Consider the following 25426-nt stretch of genomic DNA (forward strand, 5'->3'; position numbering starts at 1 on the left):
GTGGGAGGGCGTGGTCGGGTGTGGGGCGGAGGCGTGGTTAAGAGGGGAGGAGTAATAATTCAGCAACTCGAGTATTTAATATATATGAAATACTTGACTTTCAGTGAATTCTAGTTATATATATCTAATAATATATATAAATAAAAGAAATAGTTGAGTTTCCGACGGTACCTATCAAATACACAGTAATAAAAACACAGTTGTTCTACTAACTGTACTGTGCTTGCTGGTTACTAAAACAACAACACTTACCTTTCACAATTTGGGTAACCTTTGTTCTGCCATTTGCGTACTGGCGAGCAATCTCCGAATCCGGGAACATATCCTTCACGGCTTTGTTGTAGACATCTGCAAATGAGAACGGGATGTTTCTTCCAGCTATCATCATAGCCATCTTTGTCTCAGCATAAGTTACACCATCAGTCTCAATATTGCGAGGTGGCCCATAATACAGGGTTGTGAACGATGCTGCGCTGCGGACACTTTGTGCTTCGCTGACCGTTCATGACAGGCGAGGGGATGAAGTTACGTCTCTTTACTGTGGGCTTCAGAACAGACTCCCTAATGCATATGTTCCTTGACTGCACTTAAATGTAGAATATATGTAGAATATATTTATATTATTCATATATATTCACGGGGCGGCATGGCGTAGTGGGTAGAGCGGCCAGCCAGAAACCTGAGGGTTGCAGGTTTGCTTCCCACCTATTGACATCCAAAAAATCGCTGCCGTTTTGTCTTTGGGCAAAACTTCACCCTTTGCTCCCGGTGCTGCTCACACTGGTGAATGAATAAAGAATGATTGATAGGTGGTGGTCGGAGGGGCCGTAGGCGCAAACTGGCAGCCACGCTTCCGTCAATCTACCCCAGGGCAGCTGTAGCTACTGATGTAGCTTACCACCACAAGGTGTGAATGAATGTTGAGTCCCACTTCTCTGTGAGCGCTTTGAGTGTTTAGAAATGCGCGATATAAATCTAAGTTATATATATTATTTATTATTACCATTGTTTATTGTGAGCGAACTGTGGTGCTGAATATCCCCCAGGGATCAATAAAGTACATTCTATTCTATTCTATGTACAGTAGATGGCAGTATTGTCCTGCTTAAGCGGGTAACAACATTGCTGAGTCAGGATCTCATGGAGCTGGAGGGGGCGTGGCCTCCAGCGCCACCTGAATTTCGGGAGGTTTTCAGGAGAAAATTTGTCCCGTCAGGTTTTCGGGAGAGGCGCTGAATTTCGTGAGTCTCCGGGAAAATCTGGGAGGGTTGGCAAGTATGCACAACTGTGTTACATCACAAAGGTGATGTAACACAGTGGTGAACATGCCCTTTCCCAACTACTTTGGCAAGTGTTGCAGTCACGAAATTCTAAGTTATTTGCAAAAAAAAAAGTTTGAGTTTGAACATCAAAAATCTTGTCTTTGTAGTGCATTCAATTGAATATGGGTTGATAAGGATTTGCAAATCATTGTGTTCTGTTTATATTTACATCTAACACAATTTCCCAACTCATATAGAAACAGGGTTTGTACATCTGTGTGATTGAGTACATAAAGTATGCCTTTGCAAAGATGATTAACAATACACAAAGTATTGTAAATTAATATCTGAGCATTATTGTTTTTGTTGCAGGTTAAACTTTTCGTATTGGATTACAACCGATTGCGCGTAAGTCATTTTGGATGTTGACTCAAAATTACTAATCCATTTTTTGTATTGTCACTGTTCAACTGCAGGTGTTCATGCAATAACACTGTTTTATGGGGGTTCATGTGATGTAAAATAGTGATTGTATGTCTTGTGTAGATATTAAACAAAAGAAACATAATTCTTAAAATAAAGACCTTAAAACTTCTACTACGCCCGCAATCAACTCATGCTTCAAACAACTGAGACAACTCCAGTTTACAGCATTAAAAAAATCAAATAATTTATTTCTGTGTTCTTTTTTGTTTGCTTCCTCTCCACATTAAATAAAAGCTATCTCTGACATTTCCAGATTCAAATCGAGAGGGATGGGAAGCGGGGAGAAGAAGCTGGGGTGTGGAAACACACACAAGTCAGACATGCAGAAGAAAAATAAAACATACAAATATTGATTTTGCTTTTGGTAGATGAGGCGGAGCTACAAAGAGCCAGGAAAAGGAGAAAGAGGAAGAGTGATGGCACAAAGAAGGACTTCCAAGATGGTGCCCTATGTGTGAGTGGTCATCTCGTTCCAAAAAATTGGGCCTTTTTAACGACAAACCAAAAACAGAAGACGAAGCCCTTCAGTTGAATGCGGCCAGGCCGTAAAGCCTTTGAAAGATGGCAGCACTGCCTTGTTCACTAAAGAGTCGATTTGTACTGGACGCTTGTCTGGGAATCAGAAGGGTCCTCAGGCTGGGTTTGTAGGGTAAAAACAAATAATCCCTGTCAAAATAAAAGTGCGATATGTCCTCTCTCGTCACACGATTCGTCAGTTATGTAAATTCCGACATTATGAGATTAAGATTTTGAAAGAACCTCAAAATAGTTGCGTGAGTTGATGTTGTCCCACGTCGTCGGGCAAACACAGGATGTGGGAAACATGTTGAGATGTTACTTTCATGAAACAAGCAAGAATCAAACTTATTTTAAGAAAAGTGGCAAAGTCTTTTCCCCCTGGCTTTTCTAACATCAAATGTGTCTTGCAGCAGATTTCTGCAGGCACCATTTGCATATTTTTCAACTAAATTGCACACTTCCAAGGGGATGGAGCACTACGGCAATACTGAAAAGAAAAATATATGTAAAATAAAAAATAGTAATGTGAAAAGTCATATTTTTTAAGAAATAAACGGGTATTAAAAGAAAAGTCATATTGTTATAAGAACATTTTTTTTAATGTTTCAATAGGTTTTTTTTCCAGGTCTTTTTGTATTTCTAAGAGAAGCGTTGCAACGAAAAGTAGAATTAGAAAACGAAAATTTAAATACATTCTGAGAATACCTAGTTTTTAGGAAAACATCGTAATATTTGGAAGTTAAAGTGGAAACGTTACAGTCTCATTTATCCAGGTTATTGTATTTTCAGGGAACTGAATCGAACGTAGCTGGACTGTTGAGTTGTCCGACAAGACCTCCTACCCCTTTATCTGAGCAGGCCTCTTCAGTTAAACCTCACATGGGACAGATCTAGTCTGAGGCCATGGTGCAGGAGCCAAAGTCTTTATCCTATAAAAGCGGGGACATGCTCAGACAAGGTTTTTGCTCTACTGTGGTATAACATGAGAATGACTTTACTGGGAATTTTTTCCGCCTTTAGAGTATACATACTTGGGATCCTGCACCATGACCTCAGACTGGAGTTGTTCGATAAATGAATGAATAAAGCCCTCTCAGTGGAGGCACAGCATGTAGGACAACCCAACCTTAAAAGTCACGTTGCGCCCGATTCAATGGCCTGAAGATATTTCAATGGCTTAACGTCCATCCATCCATCCATCCATCCATCCATCCATCCGTCCATCCATCCGTATACTACCGATTGTCCCTTTTGGGGTCGCTGGAGCCTATCTCAGCTGCATTCGGGCGGTAGGCGGGGTACACCCTGGACAAGTCGCCACCTCATCGCAGGGCCAACACAGATAGACAGATAACATTCACACTCACATTCACACATTAGGGCCAATTTTTTTAGTGTTGCCAATCAACCTATCCCCAGGTGCATGTCTTTGGAGGTGGGAGGAAGCCGGGGTACCCGGAGGGAACCCAAGCAGTCACGGGGAGAACATGCAAACTCCACACAGAAAGATCCCGAGCCCGGCATTGAACCCAGGACAACTCAGGACCTTTGTATTGTGAGGCAGATGCACTAACCCCTCCCCACCGTGCTGCCTATGGCTTAACGCTTTCCTAAGAAAAACTTTCAAACAAATGTATTTGGAAGTCGTACCCATGTGAGAAAACGTTACCTCAGAATAAATGTTTGGAAGTTACGAGATTAATTATACCATGAATTAAGGCGTCTTAAAAAGTTGTGGAGTAGCGAGAAAATGTTTGACTTTATTCTTGTAATAACTGTCAAAGTTTCTTTTCAGCATGGCCGCTACTCCTTTGTCCGAATTGTTTTTCCTGTGCAGATCCTTTAAGTCAAAGAGAGAAAAAAAAACATTGGAATGAACTCAAACAGCAAACGGTGAAAGTAGGGCACACACACACACACACACACACACACACACACACACACACACACACACACACACAGCAGCAGCAGCAATTTCCAAGCAAGTGCATCTTAACTTTGTTCTTTCTTTCCCCGAGCAAAACAACAAAAAGGCAGTTCTTTATCGCATGTAGTGTCGTGGCTTGGGACCTAACAACACCTTGGTAGCAAAGGTGCACAAAGTGAGGTTGCGTGCACTGCTCAAACTCAAACACAATCTGCTAAGAATTGCTTTAGCGCTGACATAATCACAGAGAAAGGGATCCGGCACAATTTGGGAGATATTCAATGGCAGGCAAGGCCAAACTGCTGCACTCTGAGGGCTGCAGTGGTGCCCCTAGGCTGGAAGTGACTTATTGTCAAAGAGTAACTACTTTTTGACAACAATTGACAGTTGTAGCCAAATTTTAACTGTTTGGCCTTGGCGCAGGTCTTTGTTGTACTGAGTATCTTTCTAGTTGGCATTGTCTTGCACACGCATACACTTTTCTTTTTTGGGGGGGAGGAAGAGGGGGGATTGGCAGTGCATTAGGAAAGTTTTGAACTTTTATGTAGGAAAATAAGAAGTTAGTACTGACTGCTTTTGAACATCTGAGGTTAATAAAAAATAAACTAAAATTGATGGTGACAATTGAGGTGATAGTAGAGTGATTCAGTTCACACTGGTTGTCATCAGCACACACACTTACACTAGAAAATAAACGCATGCGCAGCTTTACAGGCTTTAGTCCTTGAGAAGCTGTGGTGTCTGGCTGACACAGCGCCGCCATGTGGACACATTTGGAGAATGCAAAACTTTCACTCAAAAAAACACACGCGCGCACACACACACACACACACTCTCATACTGTATGCAGTTGATACCTCCTCCAAGGCTTTAAAAAAAAAGAAACACAAAAATAAAGTCCACATTTAAGTTTCTGCGTCTTGCTGCCTACTGTTTTTTTTCCTGCAAGTTTGTCTTGAGTGTCCGTCCAGCGTGGCGTCGCTTGGTGTTCCCTCCTATGGAGTTTGAAAGTAAAAAAAAAAAAAAAGGTCATCCCCCCAACTCTTTCCTCTTTTAAAAAGAGCTGACAGAGGAGGAGGAGGAGGGTGGGCCCTTCATGGAAACATCTGGAGGGTTCGTCTTGAAACGTGTTCAAGGTTAAGAATAATGTGTGATTGTGTGTGTATGCATACATATCTGCATACTGTTGCATGTTTGTGTGTGTGTGTGTGTGTGTGTGTGTGTGTGTAAAGAGATGAACAGCACGTCTTGTCGTCTCTCTCGTCCCGTCACCTCCTCCCTCCTCCTTCCCCTTCTCTAGAGTCTCCCGTCCTCATCTCCTCCCTCTTCAGCGGAGCCACAGTTTGAGCCTCAGCGCGTCCACGCCGTTAAGGTAGTATCTGAAGAGCCGCTTGTCCCTCACAAACCCTAAGTTCTCGTAGAGCTTCAGGGCCGATTTGTTGGTGATCTCCGTCTCCAAAACCACCTGGAAGGAAAGGAAGAAATGGAGTTTCGAGGTGTCGCTGAGTCTTGGGGACCAACCGACTTATTTTGGGGTTTAGTGGCCCTTACCTCGTCACAGTCGCCCTCCACCATGGCGTAGATGGCCTTCTTCACCAGATTAGTACCTGGAATGGAAAATATTATTGCTGTTTATTTAGAAGTCCCCTATTATGCAAAAGTAATATTCTAATAGTAATAATAATTTTCCTGAATGAACTCTCCTGAAGGACTCAATAAAGTACTATCTATTAATCTATCTATCTATCTATGTGTCTCCAATGCCCGTTTACGAGCACCAAATGCGAGAAAAAGAAAATATATCTACTATATTCAGACAAGATGAACTGATTGCTTCATGACGTAACAAAGAAAAACCCTCCCCTCTTTTACACATGGCGCTGTCACGCCAAATTTCTTTCCCCCTACAAAAACCTTCCCCCTCCATTTACTTTCGGGGTCATGATTAATACAGACGTTTTGTTAACGCTATATTATAAAAATATAACGCTATATTTTAAAAATATAACGCTATATTATAAAAATACAGACATTTTGTTAACGTTATATTATAAAAAACAAAAAACTAAATTTAAAACAATTTACAAACACAAGCTATGGGATGACATTTACTTCCGGGGTCACGCTTCCTCACATTTCCTCTTATGTCATCCCATAGCTTGTGTTTGTAAATTGATTTTTTATTATTATTATTTTTTTATAATACAGCGTTAACAAAACGTCTGTATTTTTATAATATAACGTTAACAAAACGTCTGTATTTTTATAATATAGCGTTATATTTTTATAATACAGCGTTAACAAAACGCCTGTATTAATCATGACCCCGGAAGTAAATGGGGGGGAAGGTTTTTGTAGTGGTGAAGAAATTTGGCGTGACAGCCCTACCCTGAGCTTGATGAGTCCACTCTCTTTATACCTCTACAACAGGGGTACCAAAACTTTTCGAACCAGGGGCCACCTTCTCATTCAATGTGTTTTCTTCATTTTCATGACAATTTACTACATTGTAGATTGTCACTGGAGGCATATAAACTATGAATGAACACGTGGCCTTATGTACTTAACGGAAAAAGGTGAAATAACTGAAAACATGTTTTGGATTCTAGTTTCTTCAAAATAGCCAACCTTTGCAATGATTACTTTTTTCTCTCAAAGAGCTTCAAGAGGTAGTCACCTGAAATGCTTTTCACTTCACAGGTGTCATAGTTTTGATGTCTTCAGTGACAAGATAAATAGTCTTGAGAATAAAGCAAACGTATTGAAATGAAGTGTCCACGCATGCGCGCACGCGCGCACGCATGCACACACGCGCACACACACACACACACACACTTTTGTTTTTGCTCCCATTTTTCATAAGTTGAACTCAAAGATCTAAAACTTGTACTATATGCACAAAATACATTTTCCTCTCAAATATTGTTCACAAATGTGCCTACATCTGTGTTAATAAGCCTTTCTTCTTTGCCAAGTTAATCCATCCCACCTCATAGGTGTGGCATATCAATACGCTGATTAAACAGCATGATTATTGCACAAGTGTGCCTTCGGCTGTCCACAATAAAAGGCCACACTGCTCTGATAAACTTCTGTTACCTGCAAAAGACATATTTGAGTAACACAATAATTACATTCCTTAGTAATTAATTACACTTATTAAAGAGTAATTCCATTAGTAATTGAAAAACTTTTTTGGTATTTTTTTAAGTTATTTTCAGAATACTGGTAGCAACAGTAATGCGGAGTTTAAACTAAATACTTTGCACGTTTTGTTTAAAATACCGACATACAAAACCAAAACCAGTGAAGTTGGCACGTTGTGTAAATTGTAAATAAAAACAGAATACAATGATTGGCACATTTTTTCAATTGAGTAGACTGCAAAGACAAGATATATAATGTTCAAACTGAGAAACAAAATTTTATTGCCAAATGATCATTAACTTAGAATTTAATGGCAGCAACACATTGCTAAAAAGTTGTCACCGGGGCATTTTTACCACTGTGTTACATGGCCTTTCCTTTTAACAACACTCAGTTAGCATTTGGGAACTGAGGAGACCAATTTTTTAAGCTTTTCAAGCGGAATTATTTCCCATTCTTGCTTGATGTACAGCTTAAGCTGTTCAACAGTCTGGGGTCTCTGTTGTGGTATTTTAGGCGTCATATTGTGACACACATTTTCAATGGGAGACAGGTCTGCACTACAGGCAGGCCAGTCTAGTACCTGCAATGTTTTACTATGAAGCCACACTGCTGTAACATGTGGCTTGGCATTGTCTTGTTGAAATAAGCAGGGGTGTCCATGATAACGTTGCTTGGATGGCAAGATATGTTGCTCCAAAGCCTGAATGTGCCTTTCAGCATTAATTGTGCCTTCACAGCTGTGTAAGTTACCCATGCCTTGGCCACTAATACACCCCATACCATCACAGATGCTGGCTTTTGAACTTTGCGCCTAATACAATTCAGATGGTGCTTTTCCTCTTTGGTCTGGAAGACACAATGTCCATAGTTTTCAAAAGCCATTTGAAATGTGGACTCGTCAGACCACAGCACTTTTCATCAGTCCGTCTTAGATGAGCGCGGGCACAGCGAAGCAGGCGGCACTAGGTGTTGTTGATAAATGGCTTTAGCCTTGCATAGTGGAGTTTTAACTTGCATTTACAGATGTAGCGACGAACTGACAGTGATTTTTGGAAAAGTTCCTAAGCCCATGTGGTGATATCCTTTAGACACTGATGTCGCTTTTTGATACAGTACCGCCTGAGGGATCAAAGGTCTGTAATATCATCACTGATGTGCAGTGATTTCTCCAGATTTCCTTAACCTTTTGATGATAGTACGGAGCGTAGATGGTAAAATACCTAAATTCCTTGCAATAGCTTGTTGAGGAATGTTGTTTTTAAACTGTTGGGACAATTTACTCACGCGTTTGTTCACTAAGTGGTGACCCTCGCCCCATCCTTGTTAATGAATCACTGAGCATTTCATTGAAGCTGCTTTAATACCCAATCATGGCACCAACGTGTTCCCAATCAGCCAGTTCACCTGTAGGATGTTCAGAATACTGTAAGTGTTTAATTAACATTCCTCAACTTTTTTGCGACTTGTGCCAACTTTTTGGAAACATGTTGCAGGTATCAAATTCCAAAGGAGATAATATTTGCAAAAAATTTAGTTTTCCAATTAGAACGATAGGTATCTTGTCTCTGCAGTCTATTCAATTGAATATAAGTTGAAAAGGATTTGCAAATCATTGTATTCAGTTTTTATTTACGATTTACACAACGTGCCAACTTCACTTGTTTTGGGGTTTGTGTATCATATATTGTGATTCTGCCTAAAAATACTAGGATATCAGTTATGGTCCATATCGCCCATCCCTAATTGAGTGCATGGTGTGGCTTTTTGCCGCTCTCACCGATGCTTTTCCTTCTGTGTTTAGAGTCGACGGCCAACATGGCGATGTACCCGCGTCGAAACATCTTCTTGTGCAAGTCGAGCTTACACACAATGGCGCCCACACACTCCTGCTCCACCATGGCCTAAAAAAAACAAAAACAAGCAGTTGCAACAGTTAACGTGGTTTATAGTGTTTCAAAAAAACCTGACAGCTGCTCACGAGGGCCCCTACTCCTGACCTCTGACCCTCCCCTACTTCCTCCTGTGTCACATACGGCGTTCAAGGCGAGCAGGAAGTGCCGATATTAGGGACTTTCACAGGATTAATCATCAAACTTTCTATCTAAAGTGGTGTCGACGGTAGGACCTGGAGTATTTTTGCGGTCTGCAACTTGTAAAACAACAATTAAACAAAAAACAACAACAGATGCAATTGAAAAAAAGAGCAAAAAAGTTGTAATATAGTGAGAAAAGTGGTTCCTATGGAATCTTCTATAAACATTTAGTTCTAAGCACCTCTGACTGTCCCACTTAATCATCTGATGTCATCGCTCAGATCTGATGCAACTAGCCATCAAACTGGAAGGAAAGAAACATAAGTTATGTTTGGTAGCCATGTTGGCAGGGGAGTCACATGACATACTTGTGTGTGAAGGCAATGTTATCATCGGAGTCACAAGACTAGTGGTGTTTGGTGGCCATGTTGGCAGAAGCAGCAGATACAATGATTGTACCATGATTGTGGCGACTTGACCGGAGTAAGCCGCCTTCCGCCCGAATGCAGCCGAGATAGGCTTCGCCACCCCCAGCAACCCCAACAGGGATAAGCGGTAGAAAATGGATGGATGGATGTAAGTAGGACTGGGCGATACGGCCTTTTATTAATATCGCAATATTTTTAAGCCATGTCACGATACACAATATATATCTCGATATTTTGTCTTAGCCTTGAACTAACACTTGATGCCTATAATCACACCAGTAGGATGATTGTATGTGTCTACATTAAACCATTCTTGTTCATACTGCATTGATATATGCTAATTTTGAACTTTCATGCAGAGAGGGAAATCAAAAATAAGTCAATTGACCAAAACTGTATTTATTAAACAGTTATTAAGCAGTGGCCCACACATTCATGTCATTCCAAAACAGAAAGTGCAAGATTGTCAGAAACATTTTAAAACAAGCTATGGGTGCACTTTTGCGCAAGATGTCACTAAGATGACATATCAAAACAACACTAAATTAAAGTGCACTTTTTGTACAGAATGCCATTACAATAGCTTAAAATAAATAAAGTGCACTTTTGTGCATGATTTTGTGGGCGTGTGGCACCGAATGGAGATGTTGACATGCAGAGTTTGCAGAGTTTCAATCACTCTTCATTCTCTAGCAGGTGACTTTTCAAATGATACTGCATATTAGCAGTAATGCTACTTTTGGTAGCAACACTTTAGCACCACACTTGACAAATTACGGTTGTCTGTTCGACATATTCCCACTTGAAGCCAAACCACCGCCAGACGATGGACCCCCTGCTGTTTTTCTTGGGAATTAATTCTTCCTTCATTTGTTACCAGATTTGCACCTTCTTTCTCTCGTATTACATCTAGCACCACATCTAACGTAACCCATGCTGCTACCTCTCTGCTCCGCGAGGGCGTGTACGTATGTGATGTATGACGTGACAGTATGTGACGTGTAAGAAGGTGCGCATGTCTGTGAGGAGAGACAACAGAGTGGAAAGGGCCTGTAATGTAATGCCTGCAGCATAAAACCAACTGCCTGAGAACGTATACTTGAATATTACGATATAGTCATTTTCTGTATCGCACAGAGACAAACCCGCGATATATCGATTATATCGCTATATCGCCCAGCCCTAATTGGAATACAGTAACAACAAGTTGTAAGCAAAACAATCTAGCAAATGCAAAAAATTCTGAATCAAAAGAGGTTGTGCACGGACAACATACTTTGGGTGGACATCCAGTCCCCGTTTTCCAGGCAAGAAAGTTTATTTCCACCAGAACCACCTCTGTTTTCAGGTCAACTCTGTGGTTCTGTGCAGGTTTGTTTACACTGCTATCATCTGTGCAACGTTCTCTGTTTGCAAGTTGCCTGCTAGCTTTTCCATGCAACAACATTGTCCTTAAGTGTTTGGGCCATCTCATGCTTACTAAAGATGACTAAAGCTTTCTTATACTTACATTTTCAACCATTTAGATGTATTCAGTGTGTAACTTTAATACATTGCCAAAAAAGTCATGAGCGAAAAGAGCTTGCAGATTCAAAATTATTTTGCTTGCACGCTTCGCATCACAGGAACCTCCTGGGGCCTAAGCCCGTGTTCTTCAAACATAGTGACGCCCCTGTTAGTAGTTTGTGCATTGTAAAAGGCGCAGATTTCAATATAAATGTAAACGTTGTCGATTAATTGGTAAAGCAGCTGTGCCAGAAAATTGAGGGTTACAGGTTCCATTCCCGCTTCCGCCATCTTAGTCACGGCCGTTGTGTCCCTGGGCAAGACACTTTACCCACCTGCTACCAGTGCCACCCACACTTGTTTAAATGTAGCTTAAAGGGGAACATTATCACAATTTCAAAAGGGTTAAAAACAATAAAAATCAGTTCCCAGGGGCTTGTTGTATTTTTGGAATTTTTTTTCAAAATGTTACCGGTCCCGGAATATCCCTAAAAAAAGCTTTAAAGTGCCTTTTTTTCACTCTCCGCGAAGACACTATCCATTTTCCTGTGACGTCACACAGTGCTGCCAATGTAAACAAACAATGGCGAATAGCAGAGCAAGAGATAGCGACATTAGCTCAGATTCAGACTCAGATTTCAGCGACTTAAACGATTCAACAGATTACGCATGTTTTGAAACGAATGGTTGGAGTATGAAAGCATTGAAGAAGAAACTGAAGCTATTGAGCGAATAGCTATTGACGCTATTCATAGCCATAGCATGGCCGAATAGCTGCGTTAGCATCGCCGGTAAAATGTGCGGACCAAACGATCAGGACTTTCGCATCTTGTGACACTGGAGCAACTTAAATCCTTCGATCAGTAAGTGTTTTTTTCGCATTAAATGTGGGTGGAAGGAAACGTAATATAGTTGCAAATGATTCTGCAGGTTATCCATACATCTCTGTGCCATGTCTGCTTTAGCACCGCCGGTAAATAGCATGTTAGCATCGATTAGCATAGCATGATAGCATCGATTAGCTGGCAGTCACGCCGCGACCAAATATGTCTGATTAGCACATAAGTCAACAACATCAACAAAACTCACCTTTGTGATTTCGTTGACTTTATCGTTGCAAATGCATCTGCAGGTTATCCATACATCTCTGTGCCATGTCTGTCATCGCCGGTAAAATGTCCAGACACTCCGGCACATTCAATGGGGGTCTGGCGGCAGATTTCTTGCCACTTTCGCATCTTTGGGCCAGTGGTGCAACTTGAATTCCTCCCTGTTAGTGTTGTTACACCCTCCGACAACACACTGACGAAGCATGATGTCTCCAAGGTTCCAAAAAATAGTCAAAAAAACGGAAAACAACAGAGCTCAGACCCGGTGTTTGCAATGTGTTGAAAATGGCGGCTGTATTACCTCGGTGACGTCACGTTCTGACGTCATCGCCAAAAGAGCCATAAACAGAAAGGCGTTTAATTCGCCAAAATTCACCCATTTAGAGTTTGGAAATCGGTTAAAAAAATATATGGTCTTTTTTCTGCACCATCAATGTATATATTGACGCTTACAGAGGTCTGGTGATAATGTTCCCCTTTAATTGTGTACATAATGGGTTTCACTATATCAAGCGCTACGACTCTCCAGAGTAAAGCGCTATAAAAATATACCACAATTCACCACTAAACAAGTCTGTCTCGTTTCAACCAACAATAAAAAAAATACAAAAAAAACTATAAAAAGCTTTTGCTTTAATTTCAGGATGGAAATAAGGGATACTTTTGTTAAGTTTCTGGTTAAACAAAATCAAAACAAATTAACTATGTTTAAGGATGTAATGATAAAGGGTATCATCATAAACTGTGGTAAAACTTCCTACAGTTACACTATCGTTTTAAATTAAAATGATCTGAAAACTCAGATTGGTAACAATGACAAACTCACAGACCGGTGACACAACACAGAACATTTAAATACAAATAATATGGCTCTTAAGTAGCCAGAAAAATATCATTATATAAAAAAATTTCTGCCAAGAAAGTAAATTGTGTGACAATTTATTTATTTTATATATTTGTTTATTATATATAAATTATATATATATATATATAATGTATTTTATTTTATAATAATGTAATGATATAAAAATGCCATGGCACAATATTATCGTGGTATTAAGGCCACAAAAATGACGTGGCAGGAATTTTTAGGATAAACACACTTACTGTAACTGAACGAAAACATAATGCTCAAAATGTTCTATTCATATTTATTACTCTCAACATGTATTTTAAGTGCAAAGAATAGTGCATGTACATTTACTGTTTCAAGTGAATATATAAAAAAAGATTGTCTTAACATTGACAATATAAACTTTTAGTGTAACAATTGTAAAACAATAATGTACAGTTTAGTCCTTTTACTTCCTGAGAAGCGGTGTCTTTTGTAGTGGACATTTTTTATATCTGTTTGGAAAATGCAGCTTCTCAGAAAAAGTTAAGTCACAATTTAACTTTTAATAATGTAAATTCCTCACAAATTGATGTTCAGCCTCGGCTTGGTGTGCAACTTGACTGAGTCTACTTTGGCTGGGAAGGCTCAAGAAGAACGTGATGTGCTTTATTACATTCACCTAAGAAGTTATGTTTTAATTAGGGTTTGTTTGTCTTTTTTTAGTGTTATAGCCCCCGTGTTGTGGTCTAGTGTAAAAAGGACGTGTAACATCATAAGACAGACGCTTTGGACCTACTATATTTTTCGAAATATGAGGCGCACTTATTATCCTTTCATTTTCTTAAAAACTCTACGGTGCCCCAACCCGGTGCGCCTAATGTACGTTTTAATTCTGGTTGTGCTTACTGACATAGAAGCAACTTTATTTGGTACAAGGTGTAATGATAAGTGTGACCAGTATGGCAGTCACAGAGTTACATGTGGACTGCAAGTTGATGCCTGTTCAATAAATGATGTTACCAATTGTAACACCTGCAAGCAAGCAACACTAAATGTTTGTTTTATTGAGAATACGGAACATTACATACAGCACTCAAAAATGTGTCAAAATATTTTTTGTGCAACTTTGGTAAGCTACGGAGCTGCACCGCTTGATGCAACGCGGAACATTACGGAACATTATTCTAGTCAGATGTGCTGTGCTTTAACATACAGGTATTTTGAAGGTGCGTATATAAGCATGCCAAAATGGCCCCAATTTGGAGACATTACCTGGCGTTTTGTTTCGCAATATCATGCAAAACGAACTTTTTTACCCGTTGGTACCTGATTGATTTGTACTTTGGATCTGTATAAGTCTTAATAATGTTTGCCCGCCCGCCATTGTAGTTAAAAAGCTCCTTCCTTTTTTCTATCCTTTTGTTGTGGAGCATTCATCCTCTGCTGATGCCATTTCTAATACAAAGTAGCATACTGTTCCAACTAGGGCTGGGCGATATATGCGATATATCGCGGGTTTGTCTCTGTGCGATATAGAAAATTACTATATCGTGATCTTCGAGTATACGTTCTCACGCAGTTGCTTTTAGCTGCGGGCATTACACGACAGCCTCTTCCCACTCCTTCTTGTGTCTCCTTCTCACAAACAGTAAGCGCACCTTCTTACATATGTCACATACTGTCAACGTCATACGTCACATACGCATACGCCCTCACGGAGCAGAGAGGTAGCAGCCTGGGTAACGTTATCTGTGACGCTAGCGAAGCTGTGTGAGTGGTAATATGAGAGAAAGAATGTGCGGATCAAATGTAGGAAGAATTAATTCCCAAGAAAAACAGCAGGGAGTCCGACGTCTGGCGGTAATTCGGCTTCAAGCAGGAATATGTCGAAAAGGAAACTTTAATTTGACAAGTGTGGGGCACGAGCGTTGCTACCAAAAGTAGCATTACTGCTAATATGTAGCATCGAGCGGTGCCGTGATCACTTCCAGGTGTGCACATGTTTACATCATCGACTGATCAGCAGTTTCCTTACTTTCTTGCTCCCTGTAAGTTTAATCTATATCATAAATCATGCCTCTCACCTGCACAGAAAAAGTGTGAGTAAGTATTCCAACAAGTAGGGGCACTGTGACAGCCATATAGCATAAATTATAGTGTTGTTAATACAGCCAGTTGTGACACGATGTGCAGGTGTGCAGTGATCAGCTGGGCTGGAAACCCAAGGGAGAATCTCCCAAAATCCTCCGTGCGCAATTTGGGAGATGAAGTTTATTTTCAGATCAACCAACGCAAAAGCGTCATAAAAAAAAAATAAAAAAAATCAATCACCAAGTTTTCGTTTGACACCGTCACATGTCACAGCATTATTTTGAAGATTTTGAAACCGCAATACCGTGGCAACTATTTACAATACCATTATATCCTTAATTATAAATGATAAATGAGTTGTACTTGTATAGCGCTTTTCTACCTTCAAGGTACTCAAAGCGCTTTGACACTACTTCCACATTTACCCATTCACACACACATTCACACACTGATGGAGGGAGCTGCCGTGCAAGGCGCTAACCAGCACCCATCAGGAGCAAGGGTGAAGTGTCTTGCTCAGGACACAACGGACGTGACGAAGTTGTTACTAGGTGGGGATTGAACCAGGGACCCTCGGGTTGCGCACGATCACTCTCCCACTGCGCCACGCCGTCCCGGCGTTATAAGTGTGTATTATAAGTGTGTAGTAATGTATACATGTTCGAAATAAACTACAACAACTTTTTGAGCACATTTAACAATACCGTAATAATAAGGGTAAAGTACTAATTTTGGTAACAATAACTGTTATATGAAATTCTCATATCATTACATCTCTTTCACTGTCATTTGTACTTAACAGGGATGTAAGGGATGTGTAAATTTCTTGTCACGGTTATTGTCACAAATATCATCACATTGTTATTATTTTGGTATTGTCGAATATGTTAAAACGTACTTATATCGTGTAAACACACTGAAATCTTTTTACCAAGTTATTTATCTTAAAGACATAACTAAACAAACAAATAAAAAACAGACACACTGTTAGAAAACAGTATTTTGCATGCTTTGTGTTGCTTCACTGATAGTGTCTTTGTATTTTATCTGTTTTAATGGCTAATATTTTACTGTTTTAAATGTTGGTTTGTATTGGAGCATTTTAAAATGTATTCAAATGAGATGTGCATAACAACATCTATTATTCTTATTTATTATTTCCTGCGATGAGGTGGCGACTTGTCCAGGGTGTACCCTGCCTTCCGCCCGATTGTAGCTGAGATAGGCGCCAGCGCCCCCCGCGACCCCGAAAGGGAATAAGCGGTACAAAATGGATGGATGGATGGATTATTTCTGGCAGGCGTTGTATCTTACTCTGTTCAGTGGTCCTTGAACGCACCGTAAAAACACCTTTGTCCCATAGTATAGAACAATCACTCTGAGACACACTAAGAATGCACAGCTTGTACATTCAATATAAGCAATTGAATATCTTAATTTCTCAGACAGCAATGTATTTATATAAAGTTTAGATTGGGGTAAGTTGTCTTTTTAAAGGGGAACTGTACTTTTGTTTGTAAATTTCCCTAAGGCTCCCAATCATCATCAATGACATGACAACAGATGGATTTTTAAATAATGCATTCTAACTTGTAAATAAAAGTCATTACAAAAGAGCCAATGAGGAGGTCCTCTATTCCACCCATAAAACTCACTAAATCACCATTTAAAAAGCGCCAACAATACCCTATTTACATTTCGTGATTTGAATATTAACCAAGTATTAGTGATATTGCTATGAAACGCGCCAACTGCTCCTTGGAAGTTTATTGTAGATAAAAAATGATGCCTTTCACCTGGAGAGAAGAAAGTTGAGGACATATTTCGACAGGTTGGTAAACTTTGACAGACATTTTTGACCAAGGAATGGCGAGAACGACACGAAAATATGCTCGGTAAAACTAGAGTGTTTCTTCATAAGACCATTGTCATATTATTAAAACATTTTTTAAAATGCTTCACAGGCTTCACTGTGGCAGAGGGGTTAGTGCGTCTGCCTCACAAAACAAAGGTCCTGAGTAGTCCCGGGCTCGGGATCTTTCTGTGTGGAGTTTGCATGTTCTCCACGTGAATGCGTGGGTTCCCTCCGGGTACTCCAGCTTCCTCCCACTTCCAAAGACATGCACCTGGGGATAGGTTGATTGGCAACACTAAATTGGCCGTTGTGTGCAAATGTGAGTGTGAATGTTGTCTGTCTATCTGTGTTGGCCCTGTGATGAGGTGGCGACTTGTCCAGGGTGTACGCCGCCTTCCGCCCGATTGTAGCTGAGATAGGCACCAGCGCCCCCCCGCGACCCCAAAGGGAATAAGCGGTAGAAAATGGATGGATGGATTAAAAAAATGCTTATTTTCAGCTACAATAACACAGTATGGTTTGTGTGAAATTTACTTTGATATTTTTATGCAGTGCAAGTTTTGTTGTGAATTTAGTTTTTGATATGCTCTGCAATAATCTTCATAAAAGTGGTTTCAAGACAACTTCAAATATCCCTAATACTTTAAATTTCATTTGACTAAATTTACTGTAATTTTGCCAAAAATGTTGAGAAATGTACTCAAATAAAACTAGACCAAAACTAAATCAAATTCGATGACTAAAACTAAAATACATTTTTGTCAAAGGACTATAAAAGACTATGACTAAAACTAAATTAAAAACTGCTGTCAAAATTAACAGTGGTTTAGAGCGACATTTTACACGGTAGCTCTCCGCACCATGACAACAAAAAATATCCTACCATCAAAATAAAACAATATGTCTGTGGCCTGTGGTCGCTTTCGAAAGTAAATATTGTATTTTGTCACTTTATAAAACTACTGTACTATAGTTATTTGTAATACATTTGATTTAGAAAACTTTATTCATTCCCATGAGGAAACATAGGCATCAGAAAAAGAAAAATGAGGACAATAAAACAATCAAACAGTTGAAATAGAATATATTAGAAATAGAGAATATACACTAATATATTAGTGGGGCAGCTGGTGGTTTTGGTCGTACAAAATAAATGATCTAGTTAGAATGCATTAAAAAGGAAAAACATGTGTTCTTCTCTTACATAAGGATCGTGAATGATGGGCAAAATTCAGAAAACTTATTTCCATAAGAAATAAAGTGGTACTTAAACCGATGCCTACAGTGTGTTCGACAACCAAACTCGTAACTGTGGATGTGATCTTGTTTTCCATACAAACTAATGTATTGTAAATTATTACATTATTGTACTGAGTACTATTTTATTATTTTCAAACAATATTTCTTATCTTAAGTTCCATTATCTTATTAAAACCTTAAAAAAGTGTGATGTTCCGGGAGGGCTACGCACAAATCAAATGGATTTCAATTCATTTCAATAGGTGGAGTTACTTTAAGATACAAACATTCCGAATAATGGAACACAATGTGCACATAGGTTGAGGTATCACTTTTTTTTCATGGAAAAATGAATACCGTTTTTAAAAGTTTTCATTAAATTCGATGTTTGTCCGAACTTTTGGAACTGTTATATAAGAAAAATTGGGTTAACACAGGATATCCTCCCTTACAATTTTTTAAAACTTTTTTTAGGGGCTTACTCTGTGCCCAGATGTCTTACGTCAACCAGGAGAACCTTTTGTAACCTACAAGCAGTTTTGAAAAGGTTTTAATATAACCGACACACCAAGTAAGGTTTGGTGAAAATCAGTTTGCATTGAGAATATTGTTAAACCAAATCATCACCCTGATGAATGGAATCTAATTGAATAGTACAGGGGTAGGGAACCTATGGCTCTAGAGCCAGATGTGGCTCTTTTGATGACTGCATCTGGCTCTCGGATAAATCTGAGCTGACATTGCTTAACACGATAAGTAATGAATAATTCCACTTGTAACCACAGTGTTAAAAATAACGTTCAAAATATAAAACACTGTCATGCTTTTTTATGTTCAAGAAGTTGCATTAACGGTAAGAAGTAATTTATTTATTATTGGTTAGTGTGGGGCTTGCCCTCCTGGGGGTTCTTCAGACCACCAAGAGCCTGTTTTAGGGTTACATCCATCCATCCATCCATTTCCTACCACTTATTCCCTTTCGGGATCGCGGGGGGCGCTGGCGCCTATCTCAGCTACAATCGGGCGGAAGGCAGGGTGCACCCTGGACAAGTCGCCACCTCATCGCAGGGCCAACACAGATAGACAGACAACATTCACACTCACATGCACACACTAGGGCCAATTTTAGTGTTGCCAATCAACCTATCCCCAGGTGCATGTCTTTGGAAGTGGGAGGAAGCCGGAGTACCCGGAGGGAACCCACGCATTCGCGGGGAGAACATGCAAACTCCACACAGAAAGATCCCGAGCCTGGATTTGAACCCAGGACTGCAGGAAATCCGTATTGTGAGGCAGACACACTAACCCCTCTGCCACTGAACCACCAATGCCTGCGTTTTAGGGTTACAATATTGTTTTATTTTATTTTTCTCTCAGTTGCTTTCCAGCAATCGTCTTTTTCTCTTTCGTCCGCACTCGCGCTCTGGCTCCAGCCCCAACCCTGTCTCTCCTCCTGAGTGCTGCTTATAAAAGAGCGACAGGTGATTAGATAACAAGGCCCAGGTGGGCCATCTACGCACCTGTCGCTGATTTCGAGGCCGGTCCTGGCAACATCCTGCTTTGCTGCAGGCCCGCAGGCCACGCCCCCTCCACAGTTAGCTTCAGAATAACAATGTTATTACAAAGAATAAGATACCTATTATACTCTGGAAATGTTGGTCTTACTTAAAAATGCGCGCGTTTAGTTGTGTTCAGTGTTAAAAAAAACCATTATATGGCTCTTAGGGAAATACATTTTAAAATATTTGGCTTCATGGCTCTCTCAGCCAAAAAGGTTCCCGACCCCTGGAATAGTAGGTTGCTGTAAGACTCACGTCCCCAATATTATCTTCCTTACATCAAATCTATCAGAAGGAGGAGATATCTATGAGTGCATGCAGCCTGGAAGATGTCATGTTTTGAATGCTTGAGGTTTTCGGAAAACTTTGCCCAATCATTATACACATGATAAAACAGACGAAAGCAATTTTTAGTTGGCAAACAAAATAAAAGTGTGAACGCAAACAAATAGCACTGAACTAAGCGTATAGTATATATCTTTAAATTTACAAACTATTTGTTATTTGTTCAGTCTGGTTTTGTTGGTCTTGGGCCGCGTTCACACAAGACCAGCGCTTCTCAAACTGTAGTCTGCCTAATAATTATTTCATTAAAGTACAGTGCAAGTACTGCGATGAGGTGGCAACTTGTCCAGGGTGTACCTCGCTTTCCGGCCGAATGCAGCTGAGATGGGCTCCAGCACCCCCCCGCGACCCCGATAGGGACAAGCGGTACAAAATGGATGGATGGAAGTACAGTGTTTTACTTTACTATATTCAAACAATGTAATACTGTTCAAACTGTGTGTAATGTTAAAGTGGTCATAGATATTAAATAAACTAAACCTCTGCCTTGCTTTTAATAAATATTTAGGCCTAGTAGGCTACTGTATTTTATGGTAGTTCTTGAACAGAAACATTTTTTTCTGAGGTGGTACTTGGTGAAAAAAGTTTGAGAACCCCTGTACTGACTTATTCAGTGGCCTTGTGGTTAGTGTCCACCATGAGATCGGTAGGTCGTGAGTTCAAACCCTGGCCGAGTCATACCAAAGATTATACAAATAGGACCCATTACTTCCCTGGTTGGCACTCAGCATCAAGGGTTGGAATTGGGGGTTAAATTAGGGCTTAGAGATATATCGATATACACGATGTATCGCGGGGTTGCCTCTGTGCGATATAGAAAATGACTATATCATGATATTCGAGCATACGTTGTCATGCAGTTGCTTTTAGCTGCGGGCATTACATTACAGGGTCTCCTCGCTCTTTCCTGTCTCTCCTTCTCACAGACAGTAAGCGCACCTGTCACGTCATACTTCACATACGTATACGTCCTCGCGGAGCAGAGAGGTAGCAGCATGGGTAACGTTAGCTGTGATGCTAGTAGAGCCGTGCGAGTAATAATACGAGAGAAAGCAGGTGCGAATGAAGGAATAAGTAATTCCCAAGAAAAACAGCAGGGGGTCCATCGTCTGGCGGTGGTTTGGCTTCAAGTGGGAATATGTTGAACAGACCGCCGTAATAAGTCAAGCATGCGGCACAAGCATTGCTATAAAAATTAGCATTACTGCTAATATGTAGCATTATTTCAAAAGTCACCTGCTAGAGAATGAAGAGTACATACCCCGCATGTCAACATCTCCGTTCAGTGCCACACGCCCAAACCATCAAAATGCAGAGGCAAAAATGTTCACATCAAAACCGTATGAAAAATGTTTTATTAAATAACGTCCGTAGTAACCTACCACAAAGCGAAGGACGAACACTATTTGATTTCCTATTATGCAGCTCTTTTTTATTTGGCAGTTAAAATGTCTGACAATTTTGCACTTTCTGTTTTGGAAATGACATGAACATTTGTGCCACTGCTTAGTAACTGTTTAATAAATACAGTTTTGGTCAAATGACTTTAGTTGTGATTTTCTTCTTTGCATGAAAGTTTAAAAGTAGCATATATTAATGCAGTATGAAGAAGAATGTTTTAATGCAGACACATACAAACCCTGTTTCCATATGAGTTGGGAATTTGTGTTAGATGTAAATATAAACGGAATACAATGATTTGCAAATCATTTTCAACCCATATTCAATTGAATGTACTACAAAGACAAGATATTTGATGTTCAAACTCATAAACGTATTTTTTTGTAACAAATAATTAACCTTAAATTTCATGGCTGCAACACGTGCCAAAGTAGTTGGGAAAGGACATGTTCACTACTGTGTTACATCACCTTTTCTTTTAACAACACTCAATAAACGTTTAGGAACTGAGGAAACTAATTGCTGAAGCTTTGCAAGTGGAATTCTTTCGATTTCTTGTTTTATGTAGAGCTTCAGTCGTTCAACAGTATGGGGTCTCCGCTGTCGTATTTTACGCTTCATAATGCGCCATACATTTTCGATGGGAGACAGGTCTGGACTGCAGGTGGGCCAGGAAAGTACCCAAACTCTTTTTTAATGAAGCCACGCTGTTGTAACACATGCTGAATGTGGCTTGGCATTGTCTTGCTGAAATAAGCAGGGGCGTCCATGAAAAAGACGGCGCTTAGATGGCAGCATATATTGTTCCAAAACCTGTATGTACCTTTCAGCATTAATGGTGCCTTCACATATGTGAACGTTACCCATGCCTTGGGCACTAATGCACCCCTATACCATCACAGATAATGGCTTTTGAACTTTGCGTAGATAACATTCTGGATGGTTCGCTTTCCCTTTGGTCCGGATGCCAATATGTCGAATATTTCCAAAATGTATTTGAAATGTGGACTCGTCAGACCACAGAACACTTTTCCACTTTGCATCAGTCCATCTTAGTTGATCTTGTGCCCAGAGAAGCCGGTGGCGTTTCTGGATGTTGTTGATAAATGGCTTTTGCTTTGCATAGTAGAGCTTTAACTTGCATTTACAGATGTAGAGATGAACTGGATTTAGTGACAGTGGTTTTCTGAAGTGTTCCTGAGCCCATGTGGTGAGATCCTTTAGAGATTGATGTCGGTTTTTGATACAGTGCCGTCTGAGGGATCGATTGTCACGGTCATTCAATGCTGGTTTCCGGCCATGCCGCTTACATGGAGTGATTTCTCCAGATTCTCTGAACCTTTTGATGATATTATGGACCGTAGATGTTGAAATCCCTAAATTTCTTGCAAATCCACTTTGAGAAATATTGTTCTTAAACCGTTTGACTATTTGCTCACGCAGTTGTGGACAAAGGGGTGTACCTCGCCCCATCCTTTCTTGTGAAAAACTGGGCATGTTTTGGGAAGCTGTTTTTATACCCAATCATGTCACCCACCTGTTCCCAATTAGCCTGCACACCTGTGGGATATTCCAATTAAGTGTTTGATGAGCAATCCTCAACTTTATCAGTATTTATTGCCACCTTTCCCAACTTCTGCAGTTGTGGACAAAGGGGTGTACCTCGCCCCATCCTTTCCTGTGAAAGACTGGGCATGTTTTGGGAAGCTGTTTTAATACCCAATCATGTCACCCACCTGTTCCCAATTAGCCTGCTCACCTGTGGGATATTCCAATTAAGTGTTTGATGAGCAATCCTCAACTTTATCAGTATTTATTGCCACCTTTCCCAACTTTCTTTGTCACATGTTACTGGCATCAAATTGTAAAGTTAATGATTATTTGCAACAACAAAAAAAAGTTTATCAGTTTGAACATCAAATATGTTGTCTTTGTAGCATATTCAACTGAATATGGGTTGAAAATGATTTGCAAATCATTGTATTCTGTTTATAATTACATCTAACACAATTTCCCAACTCATATGGAAAGAGGGTTTGTAGAATCATCATACTGCTGTGATTATATGTATCAATAATTAATTCAAGTCCAAGGCAAAATATGAAGATGTATATTGTGTATCGCGATATGGCGTAAAAATATCGAGATATTGAAAAAAGGCCATATCGCCCAGCTTTAGGTTGAATCGCAAAAATGATTCCCGGGCGCGGCCACGCCTGCTGCTCACTGCTCTCCTCACCTCCTAGGGGGGGTGAACAAATGCAGAGGGTAATTTCAGTGTGTGTGTGACGATCAATGGTACTTATACTTTTTTTTTTTTTAACTAGACCAAATTAAACGAACAAGCAGAACAAACCAACTCTAGTTCACGTTGACAGGACTAAAAGTACAAACGCTCTCTAGAAGCGATAAACTTGATCTGGACCAGAGCCAGACTAACATTGTCGTCAAACTCGTTCTGCCAGATGGAAAAGTTGTGAGAATGACTCGTGAACAAGTAGCAACACAAACTATGGCGTAAAAGAGGTGTCACTCACCAGGAAGCAGAGCTGCGGCCAGTTGTGGATGAAGTACCTGTAAGTGTAAATGGAATAAGGCTCAGACAAGTCCTTGGTGATCAGTCTCATGATCCACGGCATCTGCAGCTCGGACTCGTAGCGCACATAACAAATGTCGTGGCTCTCCTCCGAGCCGCTCAGCTTCAGCCGGGCCAGCTCGGCTGCGGGCGGCTGTGGTTCCGTCTCTGTGTGGTCCAAGTCGTCGCCGGTAAGGTTACGGACCGCCCGAGTTCTTGACGGGTCCGACATGCCGTTCATGCTGTTGCTAGCCAGCGGCGAATGGCTGCCGTTTTTAGAGAGGGGGCCTTCATGTTGGCAGTTCTCCACGTCGTTCCCGTCGCTGTCACTGTTGTCCACGAACGGTCTCAGGTCGTCAGGCTGGCTCGGTTGAAAAGAGTGGCAGTCCGGCTCCTGGATGGGACTCGCCAAGCCGTTGACCTGCTGCTGCTCCCCGGCTTGGAGGTGTAGCGCCGGCTGGCTAGGTCGCGCTAGCATGCTCGCCTGCTTCTTCTTGACCGACTGCTTGGCTTCGCAGACAGGCAGCGGCTTGGCCCTCCCCACGCCGCCGGACACGACCTCCTCCTCCCCGGGGCGACGCGGCCCTCTGTCCTCGGGGAAAGGTGGACTTTCAGCCGGGGATGCAGGCAGTGCGCTACTAGGCCCAGGCGGCACGGTGGCCATTCCACCGCATCAAGGTGGCAATTTGCGCTTGGGAAACGTTGGACGCAATCTCATCCAAGAGGCGAGGAGATGCACGACGACGACGGGGGTGTCGGTTCGCCAAGCGTGGCGTGAATCCCCGGATTGTTGAGGCCGAAGCGCTGCAAGAGGCGACGTTAGTAGTTGCTGCCTTCTCCTCGAGCTCTCTCCGCTGCCGCAAAGTGCTGTCGCAGCAAAGGCCATTGCAACACAGCGCAGTGGCTTTTTACGACAGTGCCGTAATGCACCGACTCCTTGCTGTAACGAATGTGTTATTAACACTTTGAAAAAAAAACAACAAATCTCTACAAGTTTTATGTGAATCAAATTATGAAACGAGAAGTATGCTATAGAAAACATATATATTATATTTTTATATTATAAAACAACTTTTGATATATTAAAAAAAAAACATGTGGGGCTC

General features: G+C 40.8%; 1 protein-coding gene across 1 annotated transcript; it reads right to left on the reverse strand.

Moving 5' to 3' along the window:
- Positions 1–1906: 1906 nt before the first annotated feature.
- naa30 (N-alpha-acetyltransferase 30, NatC catalytic subunit) lies at positions 1907–25206 on the reverse strand. Its single transcript, XM_061901090.1, has 4 exons — positions 24283–25206; positions 9122–9245; positions 5746–5801; positions 1907–5659 (listed from the first exon to the last, which is right to left on the reverse strand). Exons 1-4 carry the CDS (start codon positions 24982–24984, stop codon positions 5522–5524), a joined length of 1020 nt encoding a protein of 339 aa, XP_061757074.1. The 5' UTR covers positions 24985–25206; the 3' UTR covers positions 1907–5521.
- Positions 25207–25426: the final 220 nt, after the last annotated feature.

This window comes from Nerophis ophidion, linkage group LG05 (genome assembly GCF_033978795.1).
Source record: "Nerophis ophidion isolate RoL-2023_Sa linkage group LG05, RoL_Noph_v1.0, whole genome shotgun sequence".
Taxonomy (NCBI): domain Eukaryota; kingdom Metazoa; phylum Chordata; class Actinopteri; order Syngnathiformes; family Syngnathidae; genus Nerophis; species Nerophis ophidion.

Bases quoted from the DNA above. Each gene is read 5' to 3' on its own strand.
- naa30 (XM_061901090.1), bottom strand. From the start codon at position 24,984: ATGGCCACCGTGCCGCCTGGGCCTAGTAGCGCACTGCCTGCATCCCCG. The intron at 9,246-24,282 runs GTGAGTGACACC...TGTTTTTTTTAG, and splicing joins GGCCGCAGCTCTGCTTCCTG to GCCATGGTGGAGCAGGAGTG. The intron at 5,660-5,745 runs GTAAGGGCCACT...CTTTCCTTCCAG, and splicing joins TGGAGGGCGACTGTGACGAG to GTGGTTTTGGAGACGGAGAT.